The sequence below is a fragment of the Acromyrmex echinatior genome, chromosome 6 (genome assembly GCF_024713525.1).
Source record: "Acromyrmex echinatior isolate Ae372 chromosome 6, ASM2471352v2, whole genome shotgun sequence".
Classification (NCBI taxonomy): Eukaryota; Metazoa; Arthropoda; class Insecta; order Hymenoptera; family Formicidae; genus Acromyrmex; species Acromyrmex echinatior.
In genome coordinates, this window is record NC_141857.1 from 14,395,574 (window position 1) to 14,412,100 (window position 16,527).

Here is a 16,527-nt window from a genome sequence, read left to right on the forward strand (position 1 = left end):
TCATTGGGCGTTTCATAAATGTCTTCGACTGAGGGAACGTGCGAACGTTCGTGCGATAATTCGCATAGTTCAGGCGATGCATAATTGGAATTCGACTAACATTCAATCTTTTGTACATTGCTTTTTATACGACGGTGTCAATTGAAGCCATGAATTATCCATTCAGAAGTCATCACCATCATTATCATCATCATCATCATCATTATCATCAGCATGAACACCTTCATTATCTTCAGGTTTTTTTTCTTAATATTTTTATCCTTTACAATGTTAACTTCTTTTTTAATTGATTGAGATTCATCATTAGTGATATTCTCGACAATCTTTTAGAGGTTCGACGATAGGCTTAAAGTGTTTCTCCAATCTATATCTTCCTCTATTTTGCCGATTTTCACAGCGCGATACTTTTTACGAATCAAATCACTCGTCTTCGCAATTTGTTTCGCTATCATCTCGCGATCCTTGAACTCTTTGCTGTTGTCCATGTTGTACTCGAAAGAAAATATTGAATAGTTAACGTATTGACTAATCACGTTAAGGTACCGCATACTCATTAAATTCTTTTCAATATCATCCATTCGCACTGTCCTTGTTTTATTACTACGAATCCATACTTTTGTTGCCAACAGCAACGACACAGTTCACAGAAATTCTCGTAAAGCAGGGAGCACAGACTCTTGCATAACGCATAATACGTAATGCATAAGAAAATGAACCAGTCAAAGTCCTTTATTTCCTTTCTTGTCATGAAATAAAGAACTCTGATTGGTTGATTCCGCGTATAGAAATCGACAGCATGTTTCTATGCTTACGTATTTCTTTTTCAGTCTGTACTTTATTGTCGACATTAGTCACTTTAATCGTCTGCGATTTTATCGCACAAGCTTCATATCTTCTCCCTTCATGACACTGATAACATTGAAAAAACGACATGAGAGCGGATGAAGAAAAAGCTGGCGAAAAAATGAATACTACCGGTGGCAATACGCGGTGATATCTTACCTATTCTACTGCTGTTGGGAGTCTTCAGCTCATTCAGCGGTGGGGCAAGAGTCGCAAGAGCTAAACGATAATAAAGCCACGCAATGTCAGATGGAAAAATTAAAACGTCATAATCGCATCATGAAAGGTCATGGAATTTACCTCGCTCCGTACAAGCGTGGACGAGAAGTCACAACGAAAAAATATTTAAAAAAAAAGAAGTTAAACAATTGCCAAAAATGCCGAAGGATGTAATTACCAACGTATAACTGCAACACCTGGCAAAACGTATATGTATTCCAACGTATATGTATTTTAGAGGTATTTTTATGCGTACTTTACCAACAGGGGGAATGTATCGAAATGAGAGAAATATCGTAAATTTGGATAATGCTGATGGACCAAATATTCATTGGGTGGCATATGCGAAGCGGGGAGATCGTGTTGTTTACTTTGATAGTTTCGACAATCTTCGATCATTGAAGGAATTGGTGCGATATTTGGACGTAACGCAATTCAAGTATAATCCCACGCCTTATCAACATTACGATCAAACTGTGGATAACTGTGTTTACAGTTTTTACAGACAGTTAACAATCAATTTAAGAATTGACATTGCACTCTTTCAATTCAGTATTCATTCAAACATGTCACTGACATTTACGCTCACCGATAAGAGTAGCGGCTTGCTACTTTCCGACCGTAGATTTGAGCGATGGCGATTACGATCTTGGTCTGACGAACTTTGAAATCAACCATACAATGTCTAATATAAATTCATTGAATTATAAGTTTTACTTTGACGAAGATGACAAAGAAATTGTCATTCCCGAAGGATCGTATGTGACATAAACAAGTATCTAATATGTGCAATTCTACAATTTCATCCTAATGATGTTGCGAGAGAGAGAACGCTTCGCAAAGAGGATGAACAGTATCCATTGACTATTCATGCCAATAACAATACAATGAAGAATAAAATCAACGAAGAATAAATTCAAATGCGCTAATCGGATAAATTTCACCAAACCTTAGAATATTGGATCGCTTTTGATTTTCATTGAATCGCATCCTGGAGCCGCATCAGTGACACGAATCAGATAAATATCATCAACACAAATATCATTCGTATTGAATGCAACGTGATCACGGGTGCATACAGCAACAATAAATCCGTGCACACGATACATGAATTTTCACCAAGCGTGTCACCAGGACATAAGATATCGGAAAGACCGACACAGATCATTTACTTTCCGATCATCATACGAAGCGTTACAGATCTGACAATTCGCATTATGGATCAAAACGGATGATTACTCTATTTTCGTGGAGAAGAAAGATCGTTAGATTATATGTACGGAGGCGACAACGATAAAGTGATACAACAACGATAACGTGATACTTTTTCTGAAGGAACAGGCGAAATAGACTAGAGACATAATTTTTGCTAGAGGGACAACAAAAATATTCAATCGTTCAGTAGAAGGAAGCTTACTGCATCAAATGTTAAATTTTTACAATTATTGAGCTTTATTGTATGTAAATATCTGAGATGGTTGATATCTTGAATATTGGAGGTAAGTTAATCTTTGACGATCGTACTGTCAAATTCGAGTTTCATACATACAATCAATACCATGTTTGAACATAGCGAGATAAGAATGCCCCAACAGCAGGATTTATACATGCTACCGTGTGAAAGTGTTCCCTACGTCGAAAGTAGATTGACGTCAAAGGAAAAAGATCAACAAAAACAGCCAACATTTGGAAGTAATTGCGTGGCGATCATGTTTGACGAAATTCGATATGAACTCACTCATTAATGGTGCAGATTGATCGTAATAAAAATGTTGGAATAACCAATACTCTAAAGAGCTATGCATCGTTTTCAAGTGACAATACAATGATTATGCATAATGCTGAACTTATTCCGTCTAAGTATAGTGCGAAAAGTTTAATGACACCTGACGGATATTTTAACTTTTGCATGCCGCTCAGCATGTTGTTGGGCTTTTGCGAAAATTACAAACGTGTGATAATTAACATTCGTCACGAATTAAATTTTGATATGAGCAACGACAACAATTGCATTGTGGGAGATTCAGCGACTAAACCGACGCTTGAATTATACAAAATACAATGCCTCACGTTATGTTGAACGAAGTCAATAAACTATTCACGCTGTGTATCTTGGAAAGCGAACGATATCTAAGTATGAATTTCCGTTCGTGGTTTGTATGTATATTCCTTATTGTAAAACACGACAAAGCACTTGTGGGCTATCAAGACTGCGATTTAGTTAAAAAACCTAGATATGTACTAAATCTATTCTCTTTGCTCTGTAAACTGCTAAAAAAAACATCACGAAGCAACTAAAACTTACTTCGATCATTATAAATTAACCAACGTGAAATTTTATTTAAACTCTGAATTTTATTCGTGATTTTATACGATGATCTGAATCTAGATTTTGACAAATACAAAACCGCTGTCTTATATGATTTGTATGTACGTTTCCGTACGTCTCATTACCAAAATCCCCAAGAAAATCGTGAAACATTATTGAACATGAAAAACTTTCTTCACGGTTATACTCACGTTATCATTGACTGCTCGCGACAAAACGAATCCATTAAGAGCGGTACGCCATGTGATTAGAATTTGAATTCAAAGAGAATGTACAGGCGAATACTACAGTCTATAATAATACTACAGTACCTATTGTCTCATCATAGATGAGAGATCGTGTGATCGAATATAACCTAATGTCCAACGTAGTATGCAAGATTACGCATATTATCTTATTGCTGAAAGAAAAAATATCTCCCCCTCTTTTCAATTAACAAGAGATAAAAACCAAAATTCTTTACGATCGAGCACAGTCTCGAAAAGTCGTTCACTATGACTATACCAACGTTTGTGGATCTGCAAGGATTTATCGTTGAAAAGAAATTTATCGTAAAGAAAGTGGTGGTGTTGAGAAAAGGAGCTATTCTCTCTCATTATATTTTTATGTGTCCCATAGAATTTCTTGTCAAAATCAGAAAAGTATTGCGCTTCCTGGCAGAGTGCTTATCACCATGGATTGCAATGGGAAGATGAGATGATTCTGTACAGCATGGCGAAACGCCTGATTACAATGGCTGTAATTGGTGCGGAAAAGAGTGACGACAATAAGGCGTATATGTAAAAAGAGATGAAAAACGCGAATAGCTAGCTGATATACTCGATAGCGACAACTTGACGATTGAGATCTTAGATGCTGATTACGAAGATATAGATTCTTTACATAATCTAAATGTTATTAATATTATGCGATGTGTAAAACATGTTAAGAATTGTGCATTACAAAATGTATTTAAAATATACAACTGAAAAAAAAATGTATCAAATTTAAAATAAAGCATGAAATTTTTAAAATATATTTTGATTTCTTTCCTCTTTCCCTGTAGTTAAAAATTAGTTAATAATAGCTGTTCAGTAGTACGATTCAATAAGCATTGGATTAATCGATAAGAACCTTGATCATTTTTGTATTTACTAAAAAAAATATTATCATAATTAGTGTTACTAGATAGTATTATTAAAATTCATAAAAATATTATCATAATTAGTTACTAAGTTGTATCATTAAAAATTCATAAAATATTTATCACATTTATTTAATTAAATCGCGTGCAAGGCGAAAAGACAACGTGGGAGAGAGCGCAACGGGAGGAACAGCGCAAATAATAAGTATAGAACTGCAATGAGTAGAAGAGAAAGAACTGCATTCAACAATGGGTAGAAAAGGATAATAAGTTACAGAGAGAACGCAACAGGTGAGAGAGAGAAGGAACGAACCCCTTCCCCTCTACCATGGATCTCGGTGACGCGCTTCCCCCTTCCTGACTCCTTCACGCACGCACGCATGCACGCAGGCAAGCACATCGTATATGTATACGCACTAAGTGAGTTAAAATCGGTGTATATATCCTTGAAAGAGTATACATATAATCATTATTTCTTGTTACGCTGTACATACCTCATAGATGGGTAGACAGATCGAATCAATGAAACCAACTTGCATCATCGGTAGTTGATCCTCTTTCTCTCGATTCATAATGTCCTACAATATGACACGCACAATATGACATGTATTCAAGAATATTTTGATTATATACAAATTATCATTGCTATTAGAGGTGTGCAAATTGAGTTCGAATTTAAATTAAATCGAATCGAATCACAGTGAATTCGATTCGATCTGAGAGAACCGGATAAGTTCGAAATTTAAAATCACTCGCCTATTTTATATTCATTTGGTCGACACCTCCCCTCCCCCTATCTCCTCCTTCCCCCTCTTCCCCCCCTCGCCTTCTCTCTCTCTCTCTTTCTCTTTCTCTTTCTCTCTCTCTCTCTCTCCCTCTCTCTCTTTCTCTCTCTCTCTCTCTCACTCTGTCTATCCTATATCTCCTGCGACCAATCTTGTATCAGCGCTTACCAATCTTCGAACAAGCGCATGCTCTTATTGGTTTACATTGAAGACAATACTATTCATTTTTTGAAATACTATTCATTTTGTTTAAGCTAATGAAACGGTCTAAAAGGTACAAATTTAGCACAACAATTTATGGCTTTAAATTAGGTTTCGAAACATTGAAAGAAACGTTTTGTATGTATAATCATTCATTTTGTTATTAACAAAAACTTTCTTACTTTTTCATTAAAAAATTATATTGTCCTAAATATAATCTTAACCAAAACTTACGACAATCTAATTCCAATTAGAATAAGTTCAGTTGGAATAACAAAAATTTTAGTTAGGACGACACAATTTCTAAATAAAAGAATAAGAAAATTTTTATTAGTCATGTGTCAACAAAATAGATGATTATATGTACTAAACATTTCTCTCAGTGCAGAACAAATTGTCACTAGTTCCTTTAAAATAATACATTACAATCGCGATTATTATTTGTTTACTTATACGTATATAAAGATTTAAGACTAATTCTATAATGTGCTTTTTGTTTTCTGTTTCTTGCTGTTTGCCTCTTGTCTTATTGACCAAAAAGACAAGAGACAAACAGAAACAAACAGCAAGAAACAGGAAACAAAGAGCATATTGTAAAATTAGCCTAAGTCTCTAATTTGTCTAATTATTATTACGTTATAATGTGATACTTTATGTACTAAAAACAGACTATAAATAAAAACTAATTTGAGAAATAATGAAGTATTTTCAATGACAATCCAGACCTCTTTAAATAAACGAAAAAACGATGAGTCATTTTCAACGTGCAGGTATTATCAAAAAGAATTGTTTTTAATACATTTGTCACATTATCAATTTTTTGACATGCACATTCAAATGAATTTTTTCAGCTTTTAAGTTTTTTTAATTGTCAGTAGATGAAAATTTGATTCGAATTCGATTCGTTTTCGAATCAGAAGGATTCGATTCGGCGTAAAGATATCAGATTCAATTCGTTTTCGAATATATTGTCTTAGATTCGATTCGATTTGATTCGACCTTGCAAATGCTTGATTCGCGCACCTCTAACTGCTACTCATGCTACTTACAATAGGTGTAATGTTGAGTGTTCGCCTTTCTATGTCGCCCTGTTCGAAAAACTCGCTACTAACGAGTTCGGCTACTCTCTTTTCAACCTCCCATGGTTTCGTAATGGCGGCTAAATCACAGACTGTCATCAACATCCCGCGTAGAAGCTCTCGATGATCACCAAATGCCCAGTTATAGCCACCACTGCGTGCTAAATTAAGAAAAGCGCCACGTTTTCTGAAGTAAACTGCCAGATCAGTAGAAAGTATCGCTTCTTCAAGAACCTTTACCACGCGCGAATATTCTTCTGGTGAAAGATTTGATAAGATTTGATTGCCCTGGCTGCTCAAAATCATCAAACACTGATCAAAGTGATGATGTTCCATTGTTGAAGTTGAATACAGCTGTGCCAACGGTGATGAAGCTCTAAAAAGCGAACAAGTATTTCATATGGATACAGAACTATTCGTAATAAGATAAAGGACATAAATGCACGTATGTGAACCCGACATTACATATACCCGACATTACATTTACCCGATATTAAGAACAAAAATTTTTTTACTACGCATTAAGCTCGGTTTATTTCCGTTTGCACAACTTCTTCCTCTGATGGTAGTACAAGTGATTTCGGAACAGCGTCCTCTTGCAAATTTAAATATCAAGATATCTCAAAGTTACTAGCATTTTTTTCAATCCTTTCCCAGTACACTATGTTGAATCAATATCTCGGAAACGTTGAATTGCAACATTGCGAAAGTTATAACAAAACAGCGAAATGTATAATCAATGTTAAAGTGACGTTGTAGAAACATCCAATGTCTGTTGAATTGAATGGCAACGTCTGTGAAACATAAAATATTTTTCACACAATAATTAATTCAATTTTATTATTAAAAGTATTATTGATTAATATCATATTCTAGAACACAAACGACAAAATTATAATTAAAAAAAAAAACTTCTCCCTTAATTGGGAATCAATCAAGTGATGCGATAGCGTCACAACGCCAAGTGCATAAAAATATGAAATGGGTCGCTTGACGGGTTACTTGACCGTTAACGTGTGAATGTCATAGCGTATATGTTCGTGCCGCTGCCAAATTCGAGACACTATCACTAACTTTATTTGGAGTTTTGATATCAACAAATTTTATATTAAAGAAACTAAAATCGCAATCAAAAAAACTAAAAAAATCAAAACACTTTTATTATATAATGTTATCGGTATCTTTCGATTCGGTATCTCTCAGTTCGAATAAAATTGGTGCAGTCAATACCGAAATCTGAAGATCGTGTTCCGAAAAGAGAGTATTTCAGCTTTTCAAATTTTTTCAATCGTGTGACACGTACCTAAAGTATTTTATTAAGCTGCTTTTTACAATCCCTTCATACAATTTTAATTTTAATATAAAATTAAAATAAAATTAGCAACGAACGTGAACCTTGATACGCATACGGGTATAATTTAAGTACATGAGACAGACAAGGAGAGAGCGAACGAGCGAGCGAACGAGAGAGAGAGAGAGGGGTGGAGGGGGAAGAGGAGGAGGAGGAGGAGGATAATAAGGGGGGAGGGGAGGGAGGATGGGGGAGGGGAGAGAAGTAGGAGACGACAACGACGACGACGACGACGACGATGATGACGTCAAGGCTGCATTTCGTTTCAAGTATTATGTACATGCTGCATTATTTATCCTTGTTATTCGCTGAATGTTATGAACAAGGATAAATGATATATTATGTGTATAATGCGTGAAATGGAACACAGCCCAAGTTTTTTCTTCACAGTAATTCATTGACAATTTTATATTAATATTTAATTTTAGTCACAGCATTCCAAGAATGGATCTGGACATGGAGAAAACCCACAAAACGCATAATCTTTATAATTTTATGTTACACTCTCATGTATCTCGCGTAATATTTGGCTAATTACATGTATTTCATATCCGTTTTTAATTAAGAAGAATGTATTTAATATCTTTTTTATGCACTTAACGTATATTTTTTCTTTTTGTAAAAAAATTTTTTTTAGAATTTCCTTATTTTCCTAAGCGGTCATCAATCCAATCTTGTACCTGATCCAACAGTACTTAGCTTTTCTAATTGTATAGGAACTGCTGCTTCAATGATCCACGAACACTAAATGTATAAAATTGTGACATTCAGATATGTATAATAGAAAAATCACTAATCAACGTCACGCTTTGGACTGATCAAATTAAAACAATATTACATGCATAAGCATTCTGTTCAATTCGCGGCTAATTCCAGTATAAACGTATATCGTTTAGAAACAAGTTTCGTTAAAAGATTAAAGTGATTTAAATTTTCTATTTACATGATATTTTATTATATTATTGTTCATTTTTTATAAAATAAAATAGATTTTGATAATTTTTTTCAATGTAATTCAATGTAATTCAATATAATTGCAACAACATTAACAATCAATACAAGAATCAATATAGATAAAACATTGATAAAATATTGATACTTCAACATTCAACATTGCAATATTTCAGTAACATTTTTTCAACGTTCTGTGCTGTATGTGTTAATTTTGAATTCTTTAAAGTACAAACGGAAAAAAGGTGATGCAAACAGTTACAAACCGAACTTAATTGAATGCGTATTAAAAAATCATTTTTTTAATGTCATGTGCCAATAGTTCTCATAAATGCGAAAGTAAATATAAGTGCTCACTTAATTTGAAAAGAATTGTTTGTTCCACGATGATCGAGATCATGACACAAACAGGCAATAATGAGGGCAAGACATTCAATTTCACCAAAGATTTTCCACCATTGCGTAGCCTAAAAACGATTATAATTCTCATTTCACAAATTACAATCTACGCTACGATCGATAAAAAAAGCTTACCGTTAAAATAGCAAACATCATTTGGGCTACGTTAAAAGCATGCCGCCAATTATGATACGTAACGTTTCGATAGTTTTTCTTTACGCTCAACAACCAACGACAAAGTACGTCATAATCGATGTGAAATCGTTCAACAAAGTCCAAATCGAGAAACATCCTGAGACACGCAGTAAGAGTGTCGCCATCTTCCATATGTATATCGTCAAATTTGAAATCGTGCAATTGAAAATGCGCTGATGACGGGACTCTTAAATTCTGTCGAAACAGAGAATACATGATAAATGTATTTAATTAATGGTTTAAATATTATATGTAGCTGAAATATACAGTGTGAAGCTGAAGCACCAACCTTCAATCTTTGCGCGTCCTCTAATGATGCTGATGCATGATAACTCAATACTTCTAAAGTGACGCTTTGTTTTGCCATCGCTATTATAGCCTTTTCATACCTAAAGATCCGATAAATTAAGTCGAATATTCGAGATAGATGAGATACACAAGTATACTCACATGTGCGTATTATGAATTCCCATTCCGCAGAAGATCGCAAATGCTTCAACAAAATTTTCATCGTTCTTTGTAAAAGGGAGATCGTCGAATTTATTAATTAGTTGAATGACGCCTATTATTTGACCGGATGAATTCTTGATGGCCATACAAAGAATTGTTCGATGCCTAAAACCGGTGCCATCGTCCACCAGTGGATCGAATCTCGGATCTTCGTAAGCATTCAATATATTGACAGTCTGAAAAATCTTTTATATCGTCTCGAGCGCTAATGCTTTACAAGAAATTATTATTAATAAGCGATACTTACTTCACCGGTAGTTGCTACATAACCCGTAATACCAACATTAATAGGAAATCTACTCTCGAAAGGACTGCAATAAAAGGATTTAATTAAATATCTAGAATAAACTTATCGAAAAAAGCTAGACGTAATTATAAACTTAATTTACCTAGTGCGAGAATCAGAATCCTCGCCAGCGAGATCATTCGCTTCGAAATCAAAAACGCGCGAGAAACTTCCCTTTGAAGCTTTGTGCACGAGCAACACCTGAAAACAATCATGACATTGTAATGAACCGAATGTTAATTGGTGAAAAACTGGTGATAGAGGATAAATTTTATCCCCCATAACCGCTTTTCACTAGTCAGCGCCTTTTTGCTCACGTAATTGCATTCTTCTTACGACGTTTGTTTATGTCAATTACCTGAACACGTTGGCATTGAATCAATGATTGCGTATGCGTGAGAATTCTAAAAACCATGTGCTCTATCGTACTTTGTTCCTCGAAAATCATTCTAGCCAAATCCAATAAAACCTGATGTTAATATTAAAATAAATTAGATCCCTCTTGTCATCACTTCGATCGGTTCGACGAAATTAACATTTACCTGATTTCTCTTCACCTCTAATTGGCTCTTTTCGTAAAGTTGAGCATTTCTTAAACCGATACCACAAAACTGTAAATAACCAGCGAAAACCTTTTCATCTTGCGCAGTAAATTGTCCTTCGCCGCCAAGCTTGTTGATCACCTGTGCCACTCCGATTACATCACCGTTGCAATCTTTAATAGGCATGCACAGCAAGGCACGCGTACGGTATCCCGTTAAAGCGTCAATTTCACAATTAAACCTCGAATCCTGAAACATTTAACGCCTATTTCTATCAATGTAGATTAATTTTAATTTTGGTTCTCTCTCTCTCTCTCTCTCTCTCTCTCTCACATACACACACACACACACACACACACACACACACACACACACACACACACACACGCTCGCTTAGACGCACGCACGCACACAATTTACTTTTCATTCTTTTCTAATTAAAATTATTTTCTAACTAATATTATTTTCTATCTAAAAAAAAATGAAGAGTTAATTAAAGAGTTAGTTGAATCGAGATTAAAATTACAAGGGCTATCTAAAAGGTAAACTCCATTTTTTAATTTTGCCGCTTCAGCAATGCAATGCACATGCATGCTAAGTTTGTTGATTCGTTGACAAAGGATTGGCGCGATTTTTAATTATTCCCAGCAAACGAGAACGGATTGGATAAATCCATCTAAATCAGATTTTCTGCGTTATCCGCGAAGAAAGTATTGAATTTTGTAAAGACTGAATACATTGAATCCTAATCTGAACAATCTTCAACTTAAAATTAATATTTCGCTTCGCGAGATGGCAAAAATTACATGGTTTATTTTTTCCGTAAAACCTTTTTTCGATTGAAAGGAATAGAAATCTCATAGTTTCAATCCCACGTCATCGATTAAAATCAATTAAAACATTGCTTATATTTGAATTGGATTGAAATGGATTTAAAAAAGTCAAAAATTTGGATTCAGCAATAACCAAACGAATCTATTTCAATCTAATTTGAATCCTTTTCCGGATACCGGGTCTTTAATCTTTGATTTTTATCCTTGTTCTTAATCTTTGTTCTGTCTATTCCTTCACCTAAATCACTAATGTATAATCTACCATCGCCAGCCCTCTTAAGAACCGGAATGCAAATACCTCCAATCATCTCATATGATTTAAGAAATCTGGTGGAATAGCGAAAGATATTTAATATCGTAAACTTTGTATAAGACACTAGCATTTTTTCATCTTTATTTTACGAATATGTTGCAAGGATTTATTCTAAATCATGAAATTAAATAATATGTAAATATTATGTAATAAAAGATCTATCAATAAGAATAAAATAAGTTGTAAGAAAAATCTGAGAAAAATGTGCTTAAAATAATGTTTATGTAATTTTTGTTCAGAGTCATCTAATCAGTTAACCTCTCTCCTACTAAGTTCTCTAGAATGAGATAGAGAGCAGATAAACACATTTTCTCTTTTTATCTTTTTCTCCTTCTCCTCTCCATGCTTCTCCTTAATAATAAATAAATTTGAAAAATAAATAGAATAAAGTGAATAAGAGAAAAAGAGAAAGAGAGAGAAAGAGAGCAGAGGAAGGGAAGGAGGTAGGGAGGAAGGGGAAGGGAGAAAGTAAATCCGAAAAAAAATCGATCAAAAACCGTAATTTTTCCGATTTTGGTTTTCTTTACTAGTAAAAAAGGATGAAACCGAAACATTTATTTGATATTTTATTAAATCGAAATCGGAATTGAACAGAAAAAATCTTTCGGTCTGCGTTCCTGGTGTCTACAATGTTTAAACAAATTGCGATGTCAGTCGCTTATGAAATATAGTCTCCGACCCGTTTTTTAAATGCGAGGAATATTAATACGGTTAAAATTCTCCGATAAATTTGTGCAATATAGGAAAACATGCAATAAGTGATTCAATGGTGCGAAGATGGATGCGATGTTTTAATAAAATGCACGAAAATATATATGACGATGAACAGAGCGGACGACCGTCTCTGGTTAATGACGATTTGATGCTTGCAGTGACGTTTTTTTGTTATGCAACCATAAGCAACATGGCTAAGGCTATCTTCGTCTTTTGATCTCTAAAAATGAAAATAGTCGTAACTATAGCTTTTGATTGGATAACGAAAAAATGCCCCAGTTAAAGAGAAAATTAATTTGAAATCCTCCCTTGCTGGCTGGCGATTTTAAAATGACGAGATCAAAGAAGCCGTCACCATGTGGTTTGCCTCACAGATGGCAATTAGGGATATAACGTCTGGTGTCTCGCTATAATAAATGCATCAACAACGGCGATTATGTAGAAAAATAGTTTAAGATATGTACTTTAAAAAAAAATAAAAATTTTCTATAAGTATATACTTGTTTTTTTTTAATAGGCCATTAGAATTTACTTTCTGAATAATCTCGTAAATTGTATTCGAAACGAGCATTAATTATTTTTAGCTCGTGCACTTCGAATTACTCTCGAAATTAATGGTAATTGAGATAGAGATAAGATCTCTACTCGTGCAACAGATAAAACAAACTTGTGCACATCTGTACATCAAAAGTGATCACATTTCAGATATAAACAAATCATGATTCATCAAGAACTTCTAATAATTAGTAATCGATGGAAAAGATGCGAAATGCATCGTTTATTAGATATAAAAGGTACAAATCAAAACAAATAAGTATAGATCGTTTGATGAAAAAATAGTTTCCATGTCTTGCCTTGTAAGCATCTGGTATGTTGACGGGTTCCCCACTTTCAGCGACGTATCCGACGATTCCGGTACCCCAGGGAATTTTAATTTCATCTTTCTTTTCCATCTCCATTAATGTCGATCTTGAACAGACATCGAATAATTTTGACACCAGACATCTGCTCCTCAAATAGGATTGATCGTTACGTTGTAGATTATTTTCGTTGTTGGAATTATTCGCGGCGACCTCGTGATTCGGAGAGGGTGGCGCATTAGTGGTGATAACGGCAGCAGCAGCAGCGGTGGCAACGGCGGTACCGCTTCTCTCTCCCTGGACAAGGAACAGCGAGCCGCGATCGGCGTGAAGAAGTGTGCTCACATTCTGCAGGATCTTGTGACACAATGATCTCACATCCAACTCATTGCAGATGTCTTTGACCTAAGAGACCTTACAGAAGTTAGATTCTTCAACATAGAGGCTAACGGTATATTCCATCGAAGAACCTACCAGCTCGAAAATAAGGTCTTTCTCGTCGAGGTGCCTAAGCTCGTGACGTGACCGTCTTTGTGGGCGATTGGAATTACCGGATCCGACCTGTGGCCCACCCGGCTGACTCGCGTCACTCATCGATACGCTCAAAAAGGTTGGCGTACCATCGATTGTGTTGACGATCGGCTTTAGAAGGCCTCCACGCTCGAACTCGTGTGCCGAGATTTTGCGTACCGGTGTCGTAGCGCCCGAGCCACCAGCACCTCGTCCAGAGGTTGAGTTGCCGGCTGCGGCATGGATTGGACTCGAAAGCTCTACGCAACTACTCGATGATGAGGTTGGCGTTGCATGTGATACCAGCCATATGTCGACGGTCTGCCGTGTCACTTTCCTATTAACCGGAAAATCGAAAACAGTAATAATATATATGTATTATACGAAGCGTTTCTTCTAACTCGATCATCTAAAATATCTCCGTTGTTTTTAATATGAGAAAATCAAAGCAGAAAGTTGTCCGATTCGGAGGGGCATGTATTACGATAAGCAAAAAATTTTTCTCAATGTCATATTTTTTGAGACCTCAAAATCACTTTTACTGTTTTAAATGGAATCGATTTTTTTACACAGTGATACCTCTAATCATTCTGAATATAAAAGTATTAAACTATATGATATAAAAAAATGATATAAAAAAACCAATAATTCACAAAACATTTTCTACCTTATTCTGGTATATATTGGTTCAAAAAGTTAATTTAATTATAACTCATAAGCTATTAATTTTTCGACTCCTAGACGAGGTAATATTTTTCATGAATTTATAGTTTTTCAGTACATTAACATCTTTCTAATAGGATGTCAGATTGAGCATCAACTTATTAAATTGCTTATCAATTTAATTTGTAATATTGCTATTGTCCAGTGGACTCCACGATTTTCTTCGTTTCGCAAACATTCGACAAAATAATCGTTAGGACAAAGCGCGAACAAAAAGAGCATTAATGGTTATTGATCGGTGAACATGACAATATAAGAAACGTGTCATTAGAAACCTTCCCAGATATTGGAAAAATAAACAAAACATACCCAGAATCACCTGATCCATGATAATAAAATTTATGACAAAGATTACAAACCATGTAAAGAAAATCCTGATTAAACACGATCGGTTTTACCAATTACAAAATCTAAATGCGGATCAGGGATCCCATATAGATAAAAACTCATATTTCCAAACGCAAGTTGAAGAGCGTTTTCTCAACAATAGAAAGTTGGTAAAATAAATGCAGGATGACAAAGCATAGCTTTTCATTTTTTGTTTCTTTTCTAAATTGTCGATCATAAAATTTAAGCAAATACTATTTAGACGAGAGAACACATGTATAAGTAATAAAAGAGAAACCGGCGATTGAAAAAAGGAAATATGAAAATTCGAGTAAATCATAACCAAATCGTTCGGAAGGAACAATGAGTAAGATCCCCTCTCTTAAAAAATGTTGAAGATTAAACTAAATCCGCCAATAAGTGATTATAAATCCAAAACCCTTAGAGAAGGTGACGTATCATGAATAAGTTTTCAAGAGATTAAAACTTGTAGTGCGGACGGAACAATTTTAGAATTAGCTCCCCAGTAATAACTCAGGAAACAAATTTTCTACCAAGAGCGGAACAATCCTATCAACCCGAATCCTCGATTTTTCAACTTAACATATCTTATCAAAGAATCACCTTCCAAAGGACTCATATATAAACCGCAAGTGACACCGCAAGACAAGCTCTCTTATTTTGTCTCTTATTTTGTCTTTTATTTTGCTCTTATTTTGCCTCTTATTTTCTCAGTCATATTTGTCAGTTTGTTGCTCATTATTTTGTCAATAGTTCAATTAGTCAGTCATACATACACGCACGGTTTCATATTATATAAATATATACAGATCTTAAATCGAAAATCTCTGAAGCTCCTGTTGCGCTTCAATACATTTGACTTAGAGTCTGTGCACAAGTGAGATCCAGAATCTCTTTGAGTCCCACTGAAATCGGACTGACGATCACCTCAAGATCATTAAAACAGTCAGGAGATAAACCGAAATAATAAGTCCTCTTTTTTCTTTATATGCACCGCGAAGCTTAATTTAACACTATTACAACATAAATTGAAAGTTCTATTCGCCCGTATAACTTACAACAGATTAATAAATATTAAACTCGGGTCAACAAATTCAACAAGCTATAATTAGGTGTAACAGAGTAAAAATTTTTATTTTCGATAATTATAATTTTCGGCGATAAGTTTTAACGGCGGTATGTTTCGACTATATTTAGTTCTTATCCGCAGAAATACATAATTATCCCACATATCAAAATTAAATTAACATATTATGAGGATCATTTCACCTTCGAGTTACAATAGATAGTGTAACGCATATTATATTTAGTCAAATTTTTCAAATAATAGATGAAGTAATGATGAGTCATAAATCCAAACCAATTCATTGATTAACAACGAGAAAGAGCAGTGTAAGTAAAAGAAGAAAATTC

The 16,527-nt window shown here is 34.7% G+C and overlaps 1 protein-coding gene across 6 annotated transcripts in view; it reads right to left on the minus strand.

Moving 5' to 3' along the window:
* Positions 1-16,527, minus strand: part of LOC105144031 (dual 3',5'-cyclic-AMP and -GMP phosphodiesterase 11) — a 234,137-nt gene that overhangs the window by 14,090 nt on the left and 203,520 nt on the right. For 5 of the 6 annotated variants that reach the window (XR_845839.2, XM_087406851.1, XM_087406850.1 and 2 more), the window contains 12 exons: positions 14,008-14,380; positions 13,528-13,938; positions 10,814-11,062; positions 10,630-10,740; positions 10,375-10,472; positions 10,233-10,296; positions 9,926-10,161; positions 9,765-9,864; positions 9,416-9,670; positions 9,239-9,348; positions 6,550-6,955; positions 5,009-5,092 (listed from right to left, as the gene is read on the minus strand). Coding sequence is in view for 5 of the 6 variants with exons in the window: in XM_087406851.1 (XP_087262977.1) it covers positions 5,009-5,092; positions 6,550-6,955; positions 9,239-9,348; positions 9,416-9,670; positions 9,765-9,864; positions 9,926-10,161; positions 10,233-10,296; positions 10,375-10,472; positions 10,630-10,740; positions 10,814-11,062; positions 13,528-13,938; positions 14,008-14,380 (2,497 nt within the window). In the remaining variant the exon portion in view is untranslated. The remainder of the gene's footprint in view (positions 1-5,008; positions 5,093-6,549; positions 6,956-9,238; positions 9,349-9,415; positions 9,671-9,764; positions 9,865-9,925; positions 10,162-10,232; positions 10,297-10,374; positions 10,473-10,629; positions 10,741-10,813; positions 11,063-13,527; positions 13,939-14,007; positions 14,381-16,527) is intronic. The other variant, XM_087406852.1, reaches the window with a different exon arrangement.